Source organism: Xiphophorus maculatus, chromosome 24 (genome assembly GCF_002775205.1).
Source record: "Xiphophorus maculatus strain JP 163 A chromosome 24, X_maculatus-5.0-male, whole genome shotgun sequence".
Taxonomy (NCBI): Eukaryota; Metazoa; Chordata; class Actinopteri; order Cyprinodontiformes; family Poeciliidae; genus Xiphophorus; species Xiphophorus maculatus.
Window position 1 is genome coordinate 5,431,748 of NC_036466.1, and position 23,735 is coordinate 5,455,482.

At 41.7% G+C, this 23,735-nt stretch overlaps 1 protein-coding gene across 1 annotated transcript in view; it reads right to left on the reverse strand.

Moving 5' to 3' along the window:
• ptgfrn (prostaglandin F2 receptor inhibitor) overlaps nt 1–22,432 on the reverse strand; it is a 53,529-nt gene extending 31,097 nt beyond the window's left edge. The window contains exons 1-5 of the mRNA XM_023329522.1: nt 22,041–22,432; nt 18,156–18,268; nt 17,742–18,000; nt 11,176–11,589; nt 8,004–8,420 (exon numbers count right to left, since the gene is read on the reverse strand). Coding sequence (XP_023185290.1) covers nt 8,004–8,420; nt 11,176–11,589; nt 17,742–18,000; nt 18,156–18,268; nt 22,041–22,086 — 1,249 coding nt within the window. The 5' untranslated portion in view covers nt 22,087–22,432. The remainder of the gene's footprint in view (nt 1–8,003; nt 8,421–11,175; nt 11,590–17,741; nt 18,001–18,155; nt 18,269–22,040) is intronic.
• Nucleotides 22,433–23,735: the final 1,303 nt, after the last annotated feature.

Sequence of the window (23,735 nt, forward strand, 5' to 3'; positions counted from 1 at the left end):
AAATCAAATATTTTTCCACATTTGTTTTCCCAAACGTTTCCAGGTCTGGAAGATTGGAATCCTGTTCACACTTTTCCAGACTGTAGACACCCTACAGATCAACATTTCATAATCTCCTGCTCTTGTGTCACCAATAACAGAAACAAAATCTCATGTTTTGACAGTTGTGGTCTCTCTAAGCCAGGTAATCTTTCTGCCTGGCGGAGGCCATCTGTTTCAACAGCAGACCCTGTAATTACCTTGCTTGTGGTGATCATTTGGTTTTTGAAACAGGATTTGATTTTTAAAGGAACAATATGTTTTTCCCTCCTCCGTTGGATAAGCGGCTGGCACACACAGCTGACTGTCGGCTTAAAGGAGCTAAAGACCAAACGTTTTACGGATTTCGCTCAACTTCTCAATAAACAGATTCAACAAGAAGAATATGACGGAGATTTTTAGTAAGTTTAGAACGAAAAAAACAACCAAAAAACAAAAATCGACCCACGCCCATGTGTTCGTATTCTCAGATTAGTCGGGTTTGAATGTTTGTTCAGGAGGCGTGGCCCTGGACTTTTACCGGAATCTGATTGCCTTTTCTTCCCTGCTTCGGCTCGATTACAGGTGGGCCGCCTGCCATCGTAGCAACACTCCTATCATCACAAAGGAGACGGCGAGGGAACCCGTAAGCGTCGCGTTGGCTCTCGTTGTTGAGCTGGGCTGGGATTTGACCACTCAACTGTTGAAGAAAGAGCAGAGGAGCGCACTCGCCCAAACCGAGGAAAAGGCACAAGAGACGATCCGGTTTCACTGCCGTGTGCGGGCGTGTGTGTGTGTGTGACGTAGTAACGGATATTGGGGAAAAAAGCCGCTTGAGTCGTTCCTGTTGTCTGTTAAGACGCAGCGGGCCACCAAGGACGAACAGGAAAGAACCTGCTGACCCTCGTCGAAGAGATGAATGCAAGCCACGCAAAACACAGACATCCAACCCTGCCGAGATCTGTGGGCTTACATTTCACTTGACATTTCAAAAAAATTAAATATTGATCACTCGCCACTTTGAAATCAACTGAAATGTTAAATCGCATATGCTCTAAAGCTCGAACGTTTGATACGTTTCACTCCTGACTCGTAGAGACAGCTGTATGACGCGACGGGAAGAATGTGGAAATCTATCAAATATTCATTTCACACGGACAAACGGCCGCGGAAGAGTGAAGGTGTTTCAGGAGGACAGACGGGCGCCAAACCGGGTGAAAGCTAAGATTTCAAAAACCGCAGGCCTGCAGCCGAGAGAGAAGTCGGGATTCAGCTGCTTGAACTTTGAAGGATAAATTTCCACCGAGTCCAGGAAACTGCGGGAAGCATCTTAAGTGTTTTCCACAGCTAATCCTGAGTGAAATAAAGTTAAACTCATACTCAGCTAAAAGGCGTTTAGCCATCAACTTCGAGAATCAGCTGGATTAAACTCCTTTTATTGTCAACAGTGTCATCTGCATAAAATGTGACCAAAATGATAGTTTAATGTTACAAAGAGACTAATTTGAGAAAAAGACAACATTGTTTTTTTTCCCTGCATTATTTATAGCACAGTGACACCATGGAGCCATTTAACAGACATTACAGTACTAACATTTTTATGAAAATATACCATTTTAGACTTTTTATTTGATCACACGTTTTTATTTGTCCTTGTTCCAAATTGCATATTATGCTCTAATATTGCATTGTATCACACAGATATAAACTTGTTTAGTTTATATCTGTGTGATACAGTTTATCCTTTATCCCCGTAACAATAGACATTTATTTTACTTGTTTAACTTTGCCAGTAGTATGTAGTATCAATAAAAAAATGCCAAATGAAACGCTTACAATGCCACCTTCAAAATTACAGTTTGTGTTTCAATAATAGACGCTCCTTCCTCTCACACAGTGTGACATCCCCTCTACTCCCAGCATAAATAATTCAAGATTTCCCACCAAGGTCTTAAAGAAAACTCAGTTAGCAGATTTACTAAACAGGAGATCAGAAAGGCCTGATCAGATCATTTCTAAAATTAATTCATAATACATCGACAAGCACTATGATACGAGACAGTTATCTGCTAAAATCTGTTCCAAGTCTTTGAATCTTGAGGAAGAAAAGACTCGTTTCTGTCACTGTTTCTAAAATATTTAAATTTAAATTTATTACCATAAGAGGTGAAAAGACAAATGAGGTCAGCTTACTAGCAAAAACAGCTTTCCATTTTCTTTTATTGTAATATTTCACCTAATAATATCAGCCGGTGGACACCGACTCTCTTCTTCATTGGTAGCTCTTCCGACAGAGAAGAAGGGGGTTATGACCTCAAACAGGGGCTGAACCACCCTCCAATAAAGCCAGCGGAGTTATTTCAACTCAGAATTTCCTCCGAGCGCTTTTTGAATTTTGACATATTTGTTAATCCGATGCAAGTTGTTGTCCCAAGAAGCCGAACCCGCTCACGCTCATCTTCCAATAAACATCACTGTGACGATAATGCAACAGCTGGATGAGCTGCATCACCGCACGCAGTGAAAGCTTTCACGTGAAGAGAAGAAGAGCAGAAAGCGTTTCTCTAACACGACCTGCGATCAAATTCCTTTCAACCGCCAATGTCGGAAAGCGAAACGCTGCAAGCATGCGGGCAACCTGTCTGTTTAGAAACGCGTGTCAAACGAGCCGGAACGTGGGCAGGAAAAAGACTAACTCCTTAGCTAACACTGCAAGGATTAGAGAAAATTATTCAACCAAAAACAAGAGGAAACAAAAGAAGAGTCTGCAAAAAAAAAAACATTCAACATTCAACTTCCTGGTTGAACTTTGACCTCCTGCACAGCTGTGCGCCAACACAAACACACCAGTCCGACTGCAAGTTGTTGGCTTCACCGCAGGAGACACTGAACAAACACGAGTGCAGCGTGTGCAGGCAGCTGCGGTACTTTGCAGTTCTTGTTATTAAATTCCACAGATTAAACTACAAAGATGAACTAGTTGCTAATTAGGATGGATTTTATTCAGAAGGGGGGGAGAAAGTAAAGGAAGATGAATGCAAACGCATGCCAGCGGAAGGGGGAAATGTCTTTACCATCAGACACTCGCTAAGTTGTTTTTGCTCAATGAAGAAAAAAAAAAAAAAGACTTAGAAAATATAATTTAAAAGGAGAATGAACTAAAAAGATAAAAGCATCTGGGGGAAAAATGTTTCTGAAGCAAATTTTTCTACTTTCAGACATAAAAAAAACAGTTTTTCATCTGTACAAATTTCCCACCTGGAAGTCTGATACATTTCAAAGACTCGTTGAAATCGGTTAACCAAACTATGCTGCGTCTCTGCTCTTGGAACAGCGATGGCTAAGCAAAGTGGTGCGTATAAAATGTGCCAACTCGGTGCTTTTGGCACGATGCACCATTCCGGTTTAAACATCTAAATCCCTTGTGTGATCCAACCAACCTTGATGCACATCGTGCCGCTTTTTGCTTGCACTACTTCCCAAAAAAAAAAAAAAAAAAATACATTGAAGCTGGACAAAAAGTTTAAATCGGTCCAAACATTTTTGCAAGACACTGTACATTCATTGAAAAAAACAACAACAAAAAAACGTCCATATGAAAACTTTAAGCTGCCCTTTCTTAAGTGACATGAGAATAACTCCAGCTGACACAACACGCTTTGCTGCGGGAGGCACAACCGAGGATTTGCGCACGCATGTGTGTGTTTCTGCCAAAGGGGACCTCCTAAACTAGTTCTCCAAGTCTTCCTGCGCTCCCTGGAAGGCCGTGCCCTGAGTCAATCGTTATGGGAACATAAAGGGGAAGAAACTTTTCAGGCTTCGGATCAGCAGAACAGGAAGTGACTGGTGGACACGCAGAGAGTTTCATCTAATACACAACATTTGGTCAATAAGAAGTGGTGATTCATTGGTGTGTGTGTGTGTTTGGGGTGAAGTATGAAGGAATGCGCGCCCTCAGGCTAAAACGTAAGAGGTTACCCTCATTATGTGGGGCATACAGAAGGCAGTGTATGTGGCATTTACTCTGCAGGAACCAAACTACTTAAACCCCGTGGACAAACTCATGCATGCAGCTGTGCATTAACAGCGAGATTGAGCACAAATGACTGTGATGGTGCCGTTTGATATGTCGGCTTTGCCCTCATGCGAACCGACTTTGGATGGCGGCTGCACCCGGAAAGCCCGGCTGGTATTTCGAAATGTAACACGGAACCTGAAGGCTGTAGGGATCTTCTGGATACGGAGAAGAGGATGCTGTTATTTTAACTAATGGCTCCCGCTGACATACAGCACAGGATGTGGTGGAGCCGGCACACACACATACACACACACACCCCTGCACACACACGCAGGCACAGCTTCGTCCACAGAGACAGGGTGGTTTTAATAAAATGTTTGTGTTTAATGATTGAACATGTCAGCCGCCGGCGTTTCTTCAATTACTCTAAAAGAAGAAAATGCAACCAACATGGCTTTCACACTGAATGGTGTTAAAGCTACCAGTCAAGTGTTTGCTGTAAAAAAAATAAAAATAAAAAAATTTCAACCAAACTTACTTAAGATACAGGTCATCACCCACAGAACAGAGTCTCATGTTCAGTTTTTATTTTGTGTGGCTATTTTTGTATTAAATCGTCATTTAATCTGAAAGTAAGCTTCCATTCACACATTCCTCTGGCGACATCACAAAAGGTAGCCAATCAGAGTTGTCTGTATTGTTGTTTTGCGTTTTTCCTTACTTTTTCAGGCGTTTTGAAGAAAATACATCCTTTCAAAGGGCTCTACTGGTATTCTGAATGTCTGTGGCAAAATATTTGTGTAAATATCCTGCAAGAGTTTAAGGGAAATTCGTGTCGTGTTTGTCAAATTGTTGCTCAAATGTCCAAATCCAGCATTCGTCCACTGGAAAAGCAGAAGTTGAATACATGCCGTAAAATCGAGACGCTTACTGTAAAGATACTTCAAGTTACTTCACCAAACCTGAGATTTTATGATTAAAACTGGGTTTTGTAAAACAAAATATAAGGAGCTGTGAGTATTTTTCACAAATTGTCTCAAGCTGAAGCTTTGAGTTTGTTTCACTTATCCAACTTTGTGAACTTTACGAGGCTTTTATTCTGCCATTTTTATCGACGAACAAAGATGTTTCTCAGGGTGTTAGTAAATATTTTATTGCAGGGAAGATTTGCTCTTGTTAGATACAAATAGATGTTTTTTTTACAAATTGATTAAAACTACACCAGGCACAACATGAAACTTTTATTATAGAGGGAAAATAAACTAAGAACAAACAACAAAACTGATTAGCCATTGATTTTGACTGTATTAATGATAACGTTGGAAACAGAAACAAAGGGCCAACTAATACAATTGTTAAAATATGCAAAACGTGATGATGGATGGACGACCGGGTCAACACGTCTGGGAGCTCTTGTTAGATTTTCCCAGCCTGCAGCAATCCAATTTTACCAAAAAAAAAAAAAAAGGACCAATGAAAGAAAACCATTGAATTGGAAACAGGGTCATGGTCGGACAATGTCCACTGAAGCAGAAGAAGATCGCTTGAGCTTCTGCAGCTCAAGTAGTTACTTTGGATTGTAGTAAAAAGTGCTTTGAACATCCAGACTTAATGATGATAATCAATAATCAGTAAAGCAAAAAAAACCAGCATGAACACCACTAACCTAACGTGCACAGATTCACTGCTCAATGACATGTTGCCTGAGTGTCCATGAAGTATAAATTTCCCGGTTCCCTTTTGATGTCGGCGATATCTGGCAACCGATTCACCCAAAATCCCACTGAGGGAAAATATGAGGCGTTTTGATCTGATCTGACAATACTGCAGCCAAGAAGCACAACAAAAACAAACCGGACTCCATAAATATAGTTTTATTCTCTCCAGGCCAGGCGCTTCACCCAAATGAGACGGAGACCAAAAAGACTAATTCCACTTCCCAACGATAAAGTGAAAGCTAACGCCTAGCCGGCGAGAATTCCCCAAACCAGTCCCATGCAGCGAGGCAGCCGAGCTGAAAGGAGTGATTATGGTGAGGAACGTTTCTTCATTAAAGTCAATTTATTTCTTTTAGATGAGGGGACTGGGAATTTGTCAGGAATGCAGGAGCAGCTGTTTTGATATTTATGAATTCGCTTTTGCATCAAAACGTTAATTTCTACTCATACCGGCTAAACAGCCTGGATAAAATAAACAGTCATTTTTTGCTGATACTTTAGTTTCAGTATTGCAGAACTTTACTTTACTGTTCACAATTAAGAGATCATAAAACCAAATGAATAACATTTGGTTATAATGTCGAAATTAACACAGCATTTGTTCGGGCATACACCACTTACCTACTGTCAAGCACGGTGGTGGAGGGGTGATGATGTGGGCTTGTTTTGCAGCCACAGACGTTCGGTGCTTCGCAGTCAATTCAATAAAAAATAAAACTTTATATAACCCAAAAGAAAATTAAATTAAAAGATCTCTGGTAGAAGTCAGTGTTGCAGAAAATCTCAAGAAGCTTCTGATTGAAGACTACGGCTGGATGCCTCGTGACAAGTTGACTCAGAGTTGACTATGATTTTTTCCGCAATTTATTCCAAACCGGCTAGCTAACAGCTAAAGCTAAGTCTGCGAGCCGTGCTTCTATTAAAACTCCTCAAAAGTCTATTTATACACGGAGTTCCTCTTCTCCCGATGATTGTTTAAAAGTCCAATTACAAAACAACCTTGAAATTAAGTTTGAATGATGATCTTGTTTCTCTTATTTTGCATATTTAGCCGGGGATAATAAAGCTAATTCCACTAACTAATTGCCCCCGTGCATAACCTTGCCAGAAAGCCATTTCTTGGTGTAAGGAGAGGGGGGGAAACAAAAAAGAATCAGTACAACGTTAGGATCCAAACAGAAGGAATGAAAACTGAAACGTGAAACCGCCACAGACAGTGGGACCACCCACCATGCTGGTAATTGATTGCTGCGTCGACCGTGTTTGACATCGCCGTTCTCGAAGGCAGGATCAGAGCATCAGAGCGCGGGCGCGCCGCCGCACACAGCAACGGCTCACCCAGAGGTAGCAGACAGCAGGAAAGCCATGACTAATCAATCGTCCTCGCAGCGGGAGTCAACGGGGTGACTGGAGGATTAGAGCGTTTCCCCTTGAGATTCTACAGTCGCACGCAGCTCTGCGGCACGTCCGCACGCAAAACAATACGGAGTCACTGTACTCTGGTTGGTTTACAAGTAAACGGAAAGTAAACAGAGCGGTAATCTTACAACTGATCTTGAGTCTCGATGCTGACCAGCAATTAAAGCGCAGCGACTTCCACGGCAACACCATAAAGCAATCACCTCTGTTGCTCTAATTTAACCCCCTCTCAAAAAAGAAAAATATCAAGCTGTGCAGCTTATTAAATATTCATCTAGCTTCAGGACTCAGACGAGAGGAACACTTCCAGAATACATTAATAAACAAAATTTTATCATCATTTCTAACAGCATTTCGGGGTGAGATACTGCGTAAGAGCACTTCCTGAAAAGTACGATGTTGGGATTGCATTCGTTCCTTGTTTCAGAAACAAGATGTAGCAGCACATACGACTGAAAGCAGATGACTTGCACTGTATAAAAAGATATGTACCACTTTTTTCCTCCCTCTTTCTGGCATTAAATAGGAGTAAACCTTTCCTGTTTTAGGACCTTAGGGATTACCAAAATTATGTAACCGCCAGAATAATAGAGATGGGTATTTTAAATATTTTATTAGACTTTATTAAAGTTCTAAAAGTCACTGTAAATGCATTTAAACTCCATCAAACATTTGAAGTATCCTTCTGTGCTGGAATTTTGGCTCATTCCAAGTCTGAATTGATCTTGTATCTTTTTATATAGTGTACACAAGTCTCTAAATAGCTAAAACAAAGCTCGTCATTCAGTCATCTTATCACAGCGGTGAAAACATGCTGTGGATTTACTTACTGATTTCGGAGACCTTCACAGTCACGGGGTTGGAGGTCTTCTCCGCCACCTTGTGCCACCGCCCTGATCCTCCTCCTGTGATGCGTCCTTCCTCGATAAAGGCTTGAACCCGGCAGGTATAGATCCCGCCGTCCCTGCCGCTCACGCCCCTGACCGCCAACCTGTAGTCGCCGTCTCCGGTCTTCTCCAGGCTCGCCTCGCCTCCTTTCGAGACCGCGCTGGCGCTCACCACGCCGCTGTGGTTCACGGTGATGATTTCGCGATCGTCGGCCAGCCAGGTCACCTCCAGGGAGAGGGCGCGCAGGTTGTCGGCGGAGACGCGGCAGAGGAGGGTCAGCGTGTTGCCGGGAGACAGCAGCAGTGAAGTGGAGGATTGCGAGGAAGGCGAAGATGAAGCTTTCACATTGAGGGAACGATCTTAGGACAGAAGAAAAGCACAGGATCCAGATTAAAGTTGCACAAAACTGATCATTATTATTTTTTTGCATATCAGGTGAAAAACAACATGCTAACTTCACAATGAAAAGGGAAGATTTGGAAACATTTCTGATTCCAATGAAATGCTACAAACACAAACATTACAATAGCTTGGCTCAAACATGAAAGCTAGCATTATGGTAACTGTGGGTCCAGCTGAACGAGTTCTGAATTCACATTTTAGTTGGACCAGGTTTTGAACAAATGGTAGAGAAGTTTATAAATATAATCCTTATCCGAAAGTAAGTATAACTTCAGGAGGCTCTCTGTTATGGTAGCTGAGGCTGTAGCTAGTAAGCTAGCTAAGTGGCTAGCATAACACTAATTTCATTTAGAGGGTGTCCAAATGGTGGAACAGTAGAAAATTCTGTTTAATTCTAGGAGTCATTTTGATCATAAGTGTTTGACAGAAACTATACAGAAAATAAATAACAAAACTTAATCTCTGATACGGCTTTAAAAATAGAGCAACATCTCAAACTGGGAACTGAAGGGTGAAAGGCAGACTCTCTCGTTCCCATTGCGTTCTTTCAGCAGAGATGCTTCAGATGACATTTACAGTCCCATCCGATGATTAAGAAAAAAAAAAAGAAAAGGGCCGGTATATTAAAAACGTCAGTCTTTCCTGTGTATCTTTACACCATCAATAGGATCAGCGGTGTGAATATTATCTCTAGTAGCAACGTCAACGCAAGTAAAACGGGAAGGAGTCTCTGTGTGGTGTCTGGAGGAGGACAAAAGGGACAAAGCAGACTCTGTTTGACTTTTCTCATCCTCTTTACCAAAGCCAGTAAGTCAATACGAAGCGACTGGGCCACAATGACTCGAGTCCTAGACCTGGTTGTGCTGTTCATGTTTGGTTTCATTAGAAACCATTGGGTGCTCTCCAGCACTTAAGAGGATATATGGTAACCTAGAGAGATGGAAGATATGGTCTCCACAGCAACTTCAGTGAATGACTGTGTCTAGCAGGGCCTCTGTGTAGACAGGATAAGGCAGAAAGAGGGCAGTTTTAGGGTCATGAACCTCCTGGGAGAGAGCAAGATGGAGAGCAGAGAGAGGTTCGGTGAAGAGGATCTCTCTAAAACAAAGAGAGCCACACATCGGGCTGGGAACTCTCCCACGTCCCTCGCTCTTCTCACACTTCTTGTCTTCCGACTCGTCGGCACAAGGAGCCGTTCCTTCGCGTGGCGACCCCAAAACGAACAGCCCGGATCTGAAAACGATCTGTTGCCGAGATGTCTTGATGACACGCTCTGCAGAGTTTTCATTTAAAGACATCCTTTGAAGGCGGGCTGCCAACCAGCTTTGATCCGTTTTAAGCAACAGAACTAAAAGGTATTCAGATTTGAGGCGAAGGACAAACGGAGCCCAGGGAGTGCAATAAAGCGCAGAGCATCAAGGCACAAACCGGCAGGAATTGATTTCCTCCACAAGGCAATTGGGCTTATGAGCAACGGACGCAATGAGTCACTCTTTTTCTTTTTTTTTTTTTGATGAAGTGCCATTCGACACAGATTGATTCTACACGCCATTCAAGCAAGTTACAAATTAACTCTCCCTTTCTTTGTGTTCCTTCAACACTCGTCTTTCACCTCCCAGAGAAACAATTTGAGGAAACCTTGTGTTAACGCCAGCATTTTACAATCCCAGCAGATTGTAAGATGTAGTTCTGGGCTGAGCAGCAGACACCAGAGTCAACAACAAAGATACGGTTACTGGATTTACTGCTTTGGACAAACAACGCTTACAGAGTTCTCCATGCTTCTGAGGAACCTTTTTTTTTTTTTTTTCATTTTTAGGGATAATAAACACAGGGCCTTGTAAAAATACTCTACTTTTCCAAATCTTCTTAAATCCACAAACTACATTGCACGTTTTTGAGATTTTATAATAGACTAAGAGAAAGTGGAGCATAACTTTGAAGGAAATTTTACAAAGATTTCTTTAATAAAGTATGAAAAGTGGAGCTTTGATTTGTTTTTAGCATCCAGCTCTGGCTGTATGTTTACAACAGTTCTCGCTGATGGACGGTGCACCTCTGCACTATCCTCCAGGCACCCTCTGCCCCCCCAGCAGGTTTTCCATCATGGCTGACATGTGTTTGGTTCCATCCGTGTTCTAATTTCTCGGATTTCCGCACAACTACGAGCTGCTGACAGATTGTCAAACCGTCGATCTCACAATCACGCACTGCTTTATGTTGCTCTCTCTCACAAAAAGCTCAATAAAATACATTGAAACTTGTAGCATGACAAAAGAAATGTGACAGTTTTGAACACAAGCTTTGGGTGTAAAAAAAATCCAAGAATTTCCACACAGATAAAATGAATTCATCTAAATTGTCCACATAAAAATGGTCATAAAAGAGCAAACTGATGATACTAGCAGCATTTATCTGAACACAGTGCTCTAAAATCTGTTGTGCAGTCGCACGCATCTTTTCTTTTCACACATTCTTCCCATTTGTTGAAGCCTGCTGCTTACATTACCCACAATGCAGTCTGACTGCCAACATTTGAGAATGAGATTCTAACACAAATTGTGTCTAATGTAGCCTAAAGCCTGAAGCAGTGATTAGGAGGCAGCTGCTAAGCTCACTCTTTAACAAGGAACCATTTCAGACTCCATACTTGGTAGTTTACTGGTAAAAAGAAGAGACTTAAAAACACAAACTCGGGGTAGTTTTTCTTACTTGTAGGAGTGACGGAAACGGCCCCCATCTCTTTGGAGCTTTCCACAATCTTCGTCCACTTCCCTCCGCTTTCACGTGTCCATTCAGACCCCGTGCACGCGTACGTCCCTTCGTCGGACGCGGTGACCCTGGAAATCACCAGCTCGAACGCGCCGTTCCTGCCGGGAGCCAGCCGGAGGTCCCCGTCGAGGTAGCGGCGAGTGAACCTCGGACCCGTGACGACGTCTCCCTGGGGGCCAAACGTGAGGATTTCCTCAGAGCCGCCGCCGGTTTTCACCAACCAGGCGATGGACAGGTAGGTCAGGGAAGGGAAGGTCAGTTCTCGCGTGGCGTTGCAGGAAAGCGTGAGGTCGAGTCCCTCTTGGACGACCGGGGGCGGCGTCTGGGGGGTCACCTTGAGGGTGTTGGGGATAACTAATGGGGGAAAAAACAGAAAGACAGGACTTTATGAATGAATGAGTAAAACGCTAACCAGATAAAAGACATTGAACATTCATTTTAGAACCATGTACAACCAAACAGGACACCCTCCATGGTTATTTAGCTCCATCCATCTTCCTCAAGCTTGATGCTGCCATCACCATGTTTCATGTGACTGTTTTGTTCAGGGTTTTTATCAACCTATTTTGTTTGTTGACCATAACATTCAGTTTTCCCATCTTGTTGACAAATTATCCCAACTGAGCGATCTAATGATCCAATTCCCCAACCACTCGGGTTGATACTCAAGTTTCTTCTGCAACTACATTTATAAGAACATGTCTTTTGTTTTTAGTGAGGGCTTTTTCTACTGATATGTTGACACTGTGCACTTACAGAACTCTAGAAATGCTATTTTAAGTCATTAGCATCAAAAAAAAAAAAAGAAAAGGAAAATGCAAGACATTTACAATTTCTGTGCGTCTCTCGACTTTTATTTTTTGAATAAGTCTCGGTGCGATCCAATACACAGAAGAAATAAATTGCACCAAAAGTAGCAGGAAGATTTCTTTGGTAAATAATTCAAGTAGTGATACCAAGTTAAACTGAAGGGTAATGACTCAGTGTCTCAGCCGTTGGTGAGACATTAACAAGGCGGAGCAATGAATTCATAAACTATGATGACCTTTAGACATTTCTACATCACTAAACAGCTTTCCGTTTAACCAGACACAATTCACACACCTTATAAGAAATAAATTAAGAAATAATCCAAGCTTTGCTGGTAAATCTACTCGCGGTAATATGACCAGGGCCACCGCTAAAAGCAGAAACAAAGTAAGGAAACGGTTACAGGAGAAGGCAGTAAACTGTCTGATTGCATGTGTAGCATGAAACACACCCAGGGAGTGTTCAGGTAACCTAATAAACTCTCCCTTTCACTTTCACACAACAGCTCAGCTCTTTTATGCTGGACTTGTTTTGTTTTGAATTCGCAGCTAAACGCGACGATCGGGCGGCGTCCGAGCAGGTCCTGACAAAGTGGCCTGTGACACCGCTGAAACCAACCACATGACTCACTTTGAGAAGTCTAAAATAAAAACCGAGGGTGTCTTTTTTTTCCCCCTTTATGACCGTTTTCAGTTGAATCCACATCTCATCGTTTCACAATGGGGAAAAGTGAGGGAACAGACGGATGCTTTGAGGATCGGAATGTGATCGGCGGGGATACGGGGGGTTAATAATGCCGAATGGCAACCTCACAGTAGGGTTTGCCTGTCTGCACACGGGCTCTGCTTCATTAGCTCCACCAACATGTTTAGACTTTTAACACAATGTGTCACAAGCACAAAAGCAAAGGGATGAGTCACTCGTTTTAAATCACTCATTTGATCACAATCGTCTTTCAGAGTTTTCCGTTTCAACATTTTAAGATTAACATTTAACATTTTTTTTTCTGCTTTAAAATTTTTCCAGGTTTTAAGAGGAAATATATTTTAGAGCAATGAACACATTATGAATGTTTTAATTGAATTATGTCAAATACTGTTTTAGCAGTTATTGGTGAAGAGCTATATGATTCATGTCAAGTTTGAGCAGAGGCTATAGCCAGACCATTGAGGTGACTGTGGGTGTTGTTTGTGAGCATAAAGTTGATAAAACTCTTTTCTCTTTTATTGAAAATTAGCTAGAAACAGAATGACATTTTCTTTCTATCTGAACCACATGAAGGAGAACATTTGACTGCAGATGTCGTCTGAAGATGCAACAATGTACAACCTCGCTTGCCTCTAAGCTTCATTTTTAAAAAGACCAAACAGTATGTTACTAAATACCTTACTGTTGAAAGATTTGTAGATAAAGAAATTAATAAAAGAAAGATTTGTAGGTCACAGTTGAACCCTCGCAAGTACAATACAAAGTGATTATGTGTTAAAAGCAAGCCCTCGCAAGAAAAAAAATAAAATCACTGAATGGCTCCTTGATATGGATGATTATTGTGAGAGTTGCAACAACTTGTAATTTACAGTTTCACCACAAGCGGCCATTCTCCACCCAGGTAAATCAACGGCAGACGTGGCTTACCAACAAGCGCTTTTAAATGTCTGGAAAGAATTCCCGTTTGCCAAGTCTCCAAATCACTGCAAGTTTCCAATTGTCCTCAATGGATAAATCCTTATATAAATATTCACTTTATGATAGAGTTTCTGTGTTGCATGATGCCCGAATTTGGCGGTTGAAGCACAACATCAATCTTATAGGTCTGATTTTTGACATCAAATTTTGAATAAAGTGGGTCCACAGAAACTGTAACATGCACATTTCAATGGAAACCTTCAAAAACTCTGGTTTTTAGTCCATCGGGTTTTTCTGATTCCCACAGCATGATACTGCCACCACCTTATCTGACAGTATCGTAGGTAGTTATGAACAAAATCATGAATAAGCCGTTCATTTTAGTTTTATTACAGCAGGAGGTTTTTTTTGTCTCATGATCTGAGCTATTCAAACATCTTGTGACAAAAGCACAGCATTCTACAGTGAACAACAACCATGTAATGCATGTTATCGACATATATAAATTGTAAATCCGAACCTCCTCCACTGGAGAATGAAGCTCATTATTTTAGCCCCATCAAAGTCCCAGCAGCTCCCAGTGTTCATGAGCTTCGTCTCTAAATTTGTCCAGTTTGGAAAGCGATTCTAGTCATGTTGAAAATGTGGCCAACAAGAGGCAGATGGCCCAGAATAAGAAGAACATAGTTGTGCATTGTTGGAATTACACGGATGGCACATTTACATCCCATAAGACAGACTTTGCTTTGGATGCAAAAAACAACAATTATTTTTTTTTTTTTTTAGTCCAACTCACATCACCAAATGAAAACACAGCTTTATGTAGATCTATTAAACTAAAGTGATCAATAAAAACATACAACATCTGAAAATATCAGATAATAAAAGGTATTTTTTATGTTATTAGCTTGAGAAAATCTTATTTTCCATTTAATTTACTGGGATTCCTGTTTAATTTTCCCAAGATCTGAAGTTCATTTTCATCTTCCTTGCAGCTTCGTTATATCAGCTTGTCAAGATATTAACCAAGAGTTTACTTTAGCATCAGAAACTGAGAAATAACTTGTTTTCTCATGTTACTTCATCAACTTGAGAAAACAATGCTGTCTAGTAGGAAGCAGACATAACAGCTTCATTAAATCAGAAAAACTCTCCTAGTTTTTCCTGATAATCTCTCCGTAATCTTATTATTTTGAAATACCAGTATGTCAAGCTCGCCTTTTTTTTACAATTCTGTAATTAGTATTTTAGGATTATCTGACTTCAACAAACTCTAGGAAGTCAAGAAAAAAAAAGGAGTCAATGGAACCAAGCCAATACCTGAGTCCCTAAAGGATAGACCAATCAGGTGTTGGAAGAGATTGTAGTTTCTGAGTGAGTAAGACAAAATATGAGGCTTAACAAACAAAATAAAAAAAGGAAGAAAAAAAAGCAGATTTTCTTTGTGGCACCCTCTAAGTAGCAACAGGAAATTCATTTTCTAAATTTGACACCAAAACGTCCAGCGTGCTTCGACCTGGAGACTTAATCCAGTCGTCAAAGATCCTCAAGTTAGTTATTAAAAGATAATAATAATAATAATAATAAGAGTAAGATGGATCCATTTTGATGTTTGGGGAGCTCTTTGAAACCTGCTGCACTGAGCCGAGTGTTTACTGCACATAACAAGGAAGGTGCAAATAATTGCGTTTTGTTCTGCCTATTAAAATGAGCCTAAAAGGCTCAGCAAACTTCCCTTGTTCTTACATAACCAAACATCCTCGGCGTAGCAACGAGAACGCCGCGCGTGTTCCTGTTCAGCTCTCGACCGGTGGAAATCTAACTCATTGTGACTTGAAAGTAAGCGAGCAGATACATGCGTGTAAATCACTGCGAATGCTAATACATATGCTTAGCATGCACACGACGAGCTCGCTCGCATGCAAACACGGCCGCCTTGGCAATTCAGGTCTAAATTTAACAAGGTGTCTGGGGAGCTGTGCTGGGAAGCAGAGAGCAGCTGAACATGATGGTGCATTATGGAGATAACTAACCTGCTGTCTGATTACGCTCTCCGTCACTTCATCTCTTAAAATGTAGGCTTCCGAGCGAGAAAGATCCCGTCTTTCTCCTCCCACGCAAGACGGGTTTTTTTTTTGCTTTTTTAAAGGAAATAAATGTACTGAGCTGGGAGAGGGTTCGGTTTTCAGGGCCTGGGCTACCAAACAGAAAGCTTGTTCTTAATTATGAAACGGAAAGCCAATTAAAACCAAGGGGAATCAGCTGAAAATATGTGGAGACGGCACGGTCAACTTCGTTAATGGTCTAAGCTTCAGGCCAGCTCGCCACAGTTTATCTCGAATCAGAATCCGCCGAGGCGTTCATGTGCAAATCAATGCCGATTGTGTTTTCAACGTTTTGCCATCAGATGAGGAAGAGAGTCTCAGTAGATCTCTGGGATCAGGCAGGCTGAGATCCTATCGAGTTTGAGTCGCATATGTCATTCATCAGATAAAAAAAAAGAAAGTAAAGTACTTTTCCAGGAGGGTAAATTGTTGCAGAACAGGTTGTTGCTGTGGTCTGCTGGCTTAATACTTCCTCTTTACAATGAATGCAAACAAATTGCGGTAGATTTGTTTTTAGTTCAGTTTCTCTAATTAAACGACTTGTTCTGTATTAAACATGAACCTTCTCTCTAGTGATTTTAGTTTCATGTTTGGTATTTTCCAAAGTTGCTGTTATGTTTCAGCTCAAAGTTTCACTTTTATCTCAGTGGCACCTTTGCTCACGAGCACAACCAGACAAAAAGTGCAGCACTGTAAGTCTTGGCTAAAGCCTAGCTTGGAGTCCAAGATGTATCAAACTGCATTCACAGGCTTTATAAAGTAATAACTTTGCGATTAAGGAAACCCCAGAAAAATGCTAGCAGCACAAACACAGCACTGACTGTATGTATTTAGTTTGACTTGGGTAATGTGAGAGGGCCTGGCTGACCTTTCTTGACCTCCCCTTACACTTTTATTAATAATTTCAAAATGACGGCGTCACAAAATAAATGTTTTGCAATGCAAAGCAGCACCAGCGTAGCAACGTAGCATAAACGTTTGCTAGATTTGTCATCAGACTCAACAAGGTTACTGTGAAACAAGCGGTGGTCACACTTCAGCTAACCCGCTAATAGACAAGCTAATGTTTTGATTAAGAGTTTAGCATTTTTGCTAACTTTCAAAACATTTAGCACACCTAGCGGTAATCCCAGCAAATCTCTGATGCTGTTGAAATTTATTGAGTTGAACCTTTGTGCAGGTGATGTGAGAGGGCCTGACTGGTCTTTCTTGACCTACTCTTAAACTTTTGTTAATCACTTCAAAATGATCGAGCCACAAACTAAATATTTTGCAATGCAAAGCAGCACTAGCAACATAGCACAAACATTTGTTAGACTTATCACCAGACTCAACAACGTTATGGCCAACAGTGGCCATATTTCTGCTAATCCACTAATAACCGAGCTAATGTTTCGTTCAGGGGTTTTTGCTAACTTTGACAACATTTAGCACTCTTACCTCTAATCCTTGCAATGGATCTAAAGTGTTTGCAACTTACTGAGCTGAACCTGCGTGCTTTTAAGTTGCCAAAATGCTACAATGATTAGCTAACACAGAATTAGAAAATTAATTGGAAAAATAAACCCTGAATGACACAGCTTGGTCCAACGTTTTCAGTCGTACAATGTCATTTAGATCCTCTCCAAATCTCCATCTCCCTGGTTCTAATTCGACACAAGCCAAATACTCCCACCTGACATCTGCTCTCCACCACCAGAGTGTGTGCTCAATGTGTGTGTGCATGCCAGTAATTGTCTAAAACCAGCGTTCACACAGAGTGTGTGCAGGAGGATATAAATAGATAGTTATAGTGAGGAACGGAGAAAGCTGCTAAATGAACCAACACAACTATGTGTGGCAGAAAACCAGTACTGTGAAAAACCCTACTGTGAAACACGGTGGTGGCGGCAGCATGATGTGGGGATGCTTGGACAGAGTTTATTGGAAAAATGTTGCCTTCACTCAGATTTCTTCCCTTCTTACCCCTGAGCTGGACCTGAGCGTTGTAGTTGCCGCTGGTGATCGTGTCGGTACTCGGCGTTCGGCAGAGGTAGAAACCGGCGTCCGTCAGCTTCACCTCGCCGATCTTTAGCTCCACCTCGTTGTCCTGGAGACGCACCACCGAGACGTCACCGGACGCGACACGCCTGCTGAACAAAGGGTCCGAGAAGCCGGGTTCGAAGGTGGAGATGATTCGAGTCTTTGGCCCGGTTATGTCCCTGGACATCTCCCAATCGAAATCCTGCAGGGCAGAGGAGGACAACACTGACGTTCAGTCGGTGAACCGCCATTTTCTGATTTTGCTTCTTCATGTAGTCAAACAATCTTCCATCATCACTGTGGTTAATCATTTTTAACAGAGCAAAAACAACAATTAGCATAAACGCCAAACATTACCTGCTCACTAGGTCCTTCATAGTCGTTGACGTCACACCTGATGGAGACCGGCTGACCTTCCACCCTGATTAACGGACCAGGAGACACCGTCACCACACGGGCCGAGCATCCACCTGGAAGGATGGACAAAACACCACGGATTAACCCTTTAATGCACAACAGAGACTTGTTTGGCACTCAACACCCATATTATCCACGTTAAAAATTAAAAGTAGGTGTGTGGATATTTATGCGGGGCTCTGTAAGGCGTTTTGTTCGTTCCAAGCTACAAACAAAATGCGGAGAAAACAGGCAGTAAAGTCAGCCTGTGGCTCCCTGAGCGGCTCACAGGTGGAGTTTTGTACTTCACAGGGAGGCGGGTGATGTTTTCGCACTGTAACTCTGTTTCGACACGTACAACAGATACCGAAGCTCGACACAGGCTGGGCTTGTTGTGGCCTGAGGGAAACACGGACCAGGGACGTTCATAATGACATGATGCAAAAGCCAGTGGAGCATGGGCTGCACTTTTTAACTTTCTGTGCGCGGATTCTGACGCATTACGCTGAGTCATCCCTCATTTTGTTCCAGTTTCTTCCTAAGAAGCAACACTTTGATGTAATTTTTTGAGGTGGCTTTTTGAGGTGGATACATCTCCAGGCTTTCTGACGCTCTTTAAAAACCTTTATTTGAACTTTTGCTGCTTTTCTCAAACCGGGCGCCATCTTTACTGTTCCACACATTACTTAAATCATATTTTCAAACTTAAAGTCAACTTTAACCATTTTTCTACTGGGAAAAAAAAACACAGTAGGATGCTTTAAAAAGCTTCACCTTGTCTAGATGCTAAATGTACAGAGTTGCTGCCATCTGATTGTCCTCGTTGGGTCTAAAGCTGGGAACTAAATCGGTTTTGGTTTAAAGATGCCCACATAAAGAGGCCTCTCGGTGAAACTGAGGAGTTCGTCTCTATTGGAGCTCATGGAAGGGAGCCAGCTGGTATTTCTGTGAGCCTGCAGAGTGTGGGCTTCTTCTGCTTCCAAGGAGTCAAGATGTTGTAAAATAAGAAACCCGGTGCATGCTGGAGGTGCCCCATAGCCGGATTCATCTTTAACTCTTTAGCTGCTGAACGTTTAGCATGCCCACAGCGTGATTCACACGGCGAAGGAAGCAAATCCAGCGTGGGCTGTGATGTTGAACAATCACAGCTCAAATGTTTTTTAGTGGGTTTCCCCCCCCCTCACTTTTTAAAATATAAAAAGTTGAGGCAAATTTTCAACAGTAGCGACAGAAGCAAACAGAGCAGCCGTGTCCTTCATGGAGGACTGTTTGTAACTGAACTGTTTGTTCAGTTAGAAGCAAACCAAGGCCTGATAAGCCAGACTGGCAGCCGCATGTTTTACCCACACAATTCCTCTATTATCAATTCAAATTTGAATTTTCCAATCCGATTTGAGCTGAAAGCTAAAGATGAAGTCAATGATTGATTTTTATATATATGTATATAATTTGAGTTCACATTCAATGGGTCCAAATTTGGTTCATATTTCTGATTTTAGCTCAAACGGCTACACAGAGTGAATCTCCTATTTTCATTGAGCTCACTTTCCAACTCTGACAAAAAGTGCTCGCTCTACTTCAGCGGTTCTTACTGCGAACGGCGCCGCCGGCCTGACCCCGGGGTCATTAAATAAACATAAAATACGGTTGTAAAATCAAACCAACCATTTTAGAAAAACCAGCTTTTGAAAACATGCACTGTATAGATTCCTGCAGCTCGAAGAAAAACCTGATCCCTACTGGTTTCTGCACACATATCACCTGAAAACTTGATCAATATTAGTATTTCTGTATGCTGATTCTGGAGGGAAATGTGAGAAAACATAACGGGATCATCAAAATCAGTTTGTTAGAGGCTGGATTCAGGCCATGAATGACTAAAAAGCTGTGCTGATGCACTCGGTTTATTCCAGGAGAGAAATTATACAGTCTGGCAGGGACATTAAAGCAGAAGTCTGACCAACAGACTGCTTCTTCTTCTTCTTTCTCATGTGAATCTGACTGTATGTGTGATATTTTGGCAGCCACAAAACAGGAACTAATGCGCCCAGACCCAGAACACGCAAATAAAAAGGAAAAAATACAAATGCTGTGAGCATTATTAAACTTTAGCTTAGAAGCTAAAGATCACAGTTGTGGGTCCTGTGAGATCCGGCGCATGGATAAGTACAGAAATGCAAAACCGCAAGCCGGCCAGCGACATCTGATCGTCTTTCCCTGAACTAATTTAAGCCAACTCTCCCCCGCTCTCACGTGCGTTCACGTCGGAGAAGCCCACTGTAACGTCCATCAGCGTATGGTGACTTCAGCCCTCAGGTAGGCCAGGGAACAAGTCCCCGCTCTTGTCTCCTGCAGGGTAAAACCGGCTCAGCGGCTGGACTGTAACCGAGGTGACAGAGGCGGCGTTGGCGAAACAGAAACAAACGTTGCCGTTCATCACAGAGGCCAGCTCGCTTTGACTAAAGGCTGGCTAATGGGGCCCTGTCCCCTCACTCTGGACAAATTGGTCTCGAGGGAAACGCAGTCCGACAGGCTAATGAAAGGTTAGCCTGAGAAAATAACCAAAAGCAGGGAAAATACAACAACTATAACGTCTCACTGCAGACGGTAAAGAAACAGGATGTGTAGAAGGGCAGTTTAAGTAAGTGTGAGGCGATAATCTTACTTTGCTTAGAGATATTTCCCCAATTTCTGCCTGTAGATTAACTCCTCCTCTCTGCAGAATCTGCTCTACTCTCATGTTTTGCTGATGACTCTGTAATTTCAGCAGCTGATGAGTTTATCACCTGACTTAGGATAAGCAAAGCACAACATGGACATTACTTTCTCACATTTACTTAGTATGCCCTTACTGACACCTCCATGATAAAATTCACTTGTATGCGTTAGATGTTCTCACATCTAAAATATACAAGTGATGCACCCAAAACCACTAAAAATGGGTTATTGTTTTATTTTTCTTTAGTAAGAATAGATAACTTAAAGAATTCAGCTCATTTCCCAGTTATTTATGTTATCATTTTACTTCAGTTTAAGTGTTTTTATTCAATTTTTTCCAACTTTGTGTCATTAAATACAAGAACACTGAAAATGTGGACTTTTAACTCAACGTTAGTTGTAGTCAACTTCTCCCTTTAAAATCCAAAAAGGTCTCCAGCATCTGATAACAAGAAACGCTTTTAAAACCTTAAAATGCAGAAATTTTATTGGAGATATAATCGATATTTCTTCCTTATTAGATTCATATTATGTTTCTTTAACTGGTAGATGTGTTCAAAAACAAAAGAAAGTGGTTCCACTGTAATATTACATGTTTGTCAGTCATGAATTGAAGACTTAGGTGCTCATTTCTCATGCACCAAATGCCATTTGGGAAAATTGCATTTTTAGATTATTTCCCTCTATTTGCATAATGGTTAGTATAAACTAAAACTAATCGCCTTACATTTTGCGTTGTGGTTCTCATAATCAGTTCGGGTAAAAGAAAAACAACAAACAACAATAAACCATGCCCAATTTCACTGTTATTTAGTTGCAGTCGCTGATTCTTTTCCTTCAAAATTTGAAGCGCTTACCCGCCGCTACCACCAGGTAACAGTGGTTTAAGTTTAAAATGCATTCAAATAAAGACATTATTACACTTCTAGTGTATGCCGAATCGTCTGATGAACTGTATCAATGGCGATTTTGTTTTGAATAACTTAAGTACTAACTCATGAGCATGCGAAATAACAAAAGAGTTAAATTCGCATATTTCCAAAGGGGATTCCGTATGGCTTCAAGTCTGGTACGAGCCATAGGAGTTAATCAGTCATTAACAATCAAGCAAATAAAGAGGTGTCTTACCGATTAGTAAAAGACCAAAGGCGAGTGCAAGGAAACCGGCTTCCATGGTCACCACTCTCCTACTCTGCTGTCCCCCTTTAGTCCTTAATTTCCCCACGTCCTTTGTCCTGTGCTGGGACAAGAAAAAACAGCCCTCCCGTAGATGGAGGGTCAAACCCTAATGAAACTCTTGGCGGTCTGTCCGCTGCGCTCCGCACACACCCCGAGCGAAGCCGCAAAAAAAAAGCCCAGAAAACGAGCGCACACCCGGCGTATCCTAATCCAAAGAAATGAAGACCCGGCGAGAGCGTTCCCACGATTCTCCACACGCTGACATGACTGAGCTGCTTTTAATAGCGTGGGAGCGACGCGGACACATCCACAGACTGACTAAGGCTGATTGGGAAGGAGGGACGCGGAGAGAGTGAGGAAGAGGCAGGCCGGAAGTTAGGTGAGCAAGGAGGAAGCAGGGAGGTCCCAGGTGGAGCTACTGACACTTTTCATGACATATTATTACTCATTACGACAAAGTTGGGTTGTAACTAGTTTCATTTACATTTAAAAATTTACTTTTAAGAGCTTTTAAAAAATATATTACACTGTACTTTTTAGTTTTACTTGAGTAATTTTATTATGAAGTATCGCTGGTCTCACCACTGAATGAAAAACAAACATGTCTTAACCAAAAACTCACCCGACAAAAACGTACATCTACAGTTTTTGTTCAAATGTCAGAAGTTTTTATTTTTTATTGAAAGGAACTGATTTAGAAACGTTTTCTTTTGGCTAATTGTTAGTTTTGTTACTTACCCTAATTATTGTCATTTTGGTCCATCTGATGACGTAATTTTCAAATATGAAATGATTGGCAATTTCATCAGTTAGTACTTGAGTGGAATTTTGACCAATTACTTTTGTAATCTTACTTGAGTAATTTCTTGGGGCGGCTGCTTATTACTTTTACTTGAGTAAGAATATGTTGTAGTAATGCTACTTTTAGTTGAAAATATTACTTATTGCTTAGTGTCAGCAACATGTCTTGGCAATAAATATTCTACCATTGGAAATCCAGTTTGTTTCCCTCTTCAATGGAGCCACAATTGTCACAAAAACACATTAGTACACTATAATTGACAGTTTTTGGTGGAGGCAGTATGATGGTGTGTGTCCTGCAGCTCACTCTCTGGAAAACACACGCTTGTCATCCTAATGTAAGGAGATTCCAAGATGACGGCTGTTGTGCAAGTCAAGCTGTCATGTTTCATTCTCTCTCTAATGGCCGCCCCCCTTTTCTCCAGTGATGACGCACTCCTGTTGTCAGTTCCAGTCCTGTGGTTAGGCCCATGCTGGGAATTTACCCAGAGCCGCTACACGGGTCAAAGTTCATGCCTCACTCAGCCTCTCTGCGGGCAGAGGAGGAGGAGGAGGAGTTTAGGGTTGCAACCTTAGGGTCAAAGGTTGCTTATCCTATCCATGACGTGTGTGTGAATCCAGTCCCTGCATTTTAGCATCTGCTGCAACACAGCAGGTTAGAGCATTCTCCGGCTTTCGACGCAATCTGATTTATCTTATGCACATACTTTGAATAGGACATATTAAAAAAAGATATAAATGAATGTGATGCAAAGCTGAGCATTTCATTCATAAGATAGCGCCTCTGATACGCCTGTGATATGACGTTAGATCGCCATCTTCTGGCTATGAACAAGTTGCGCA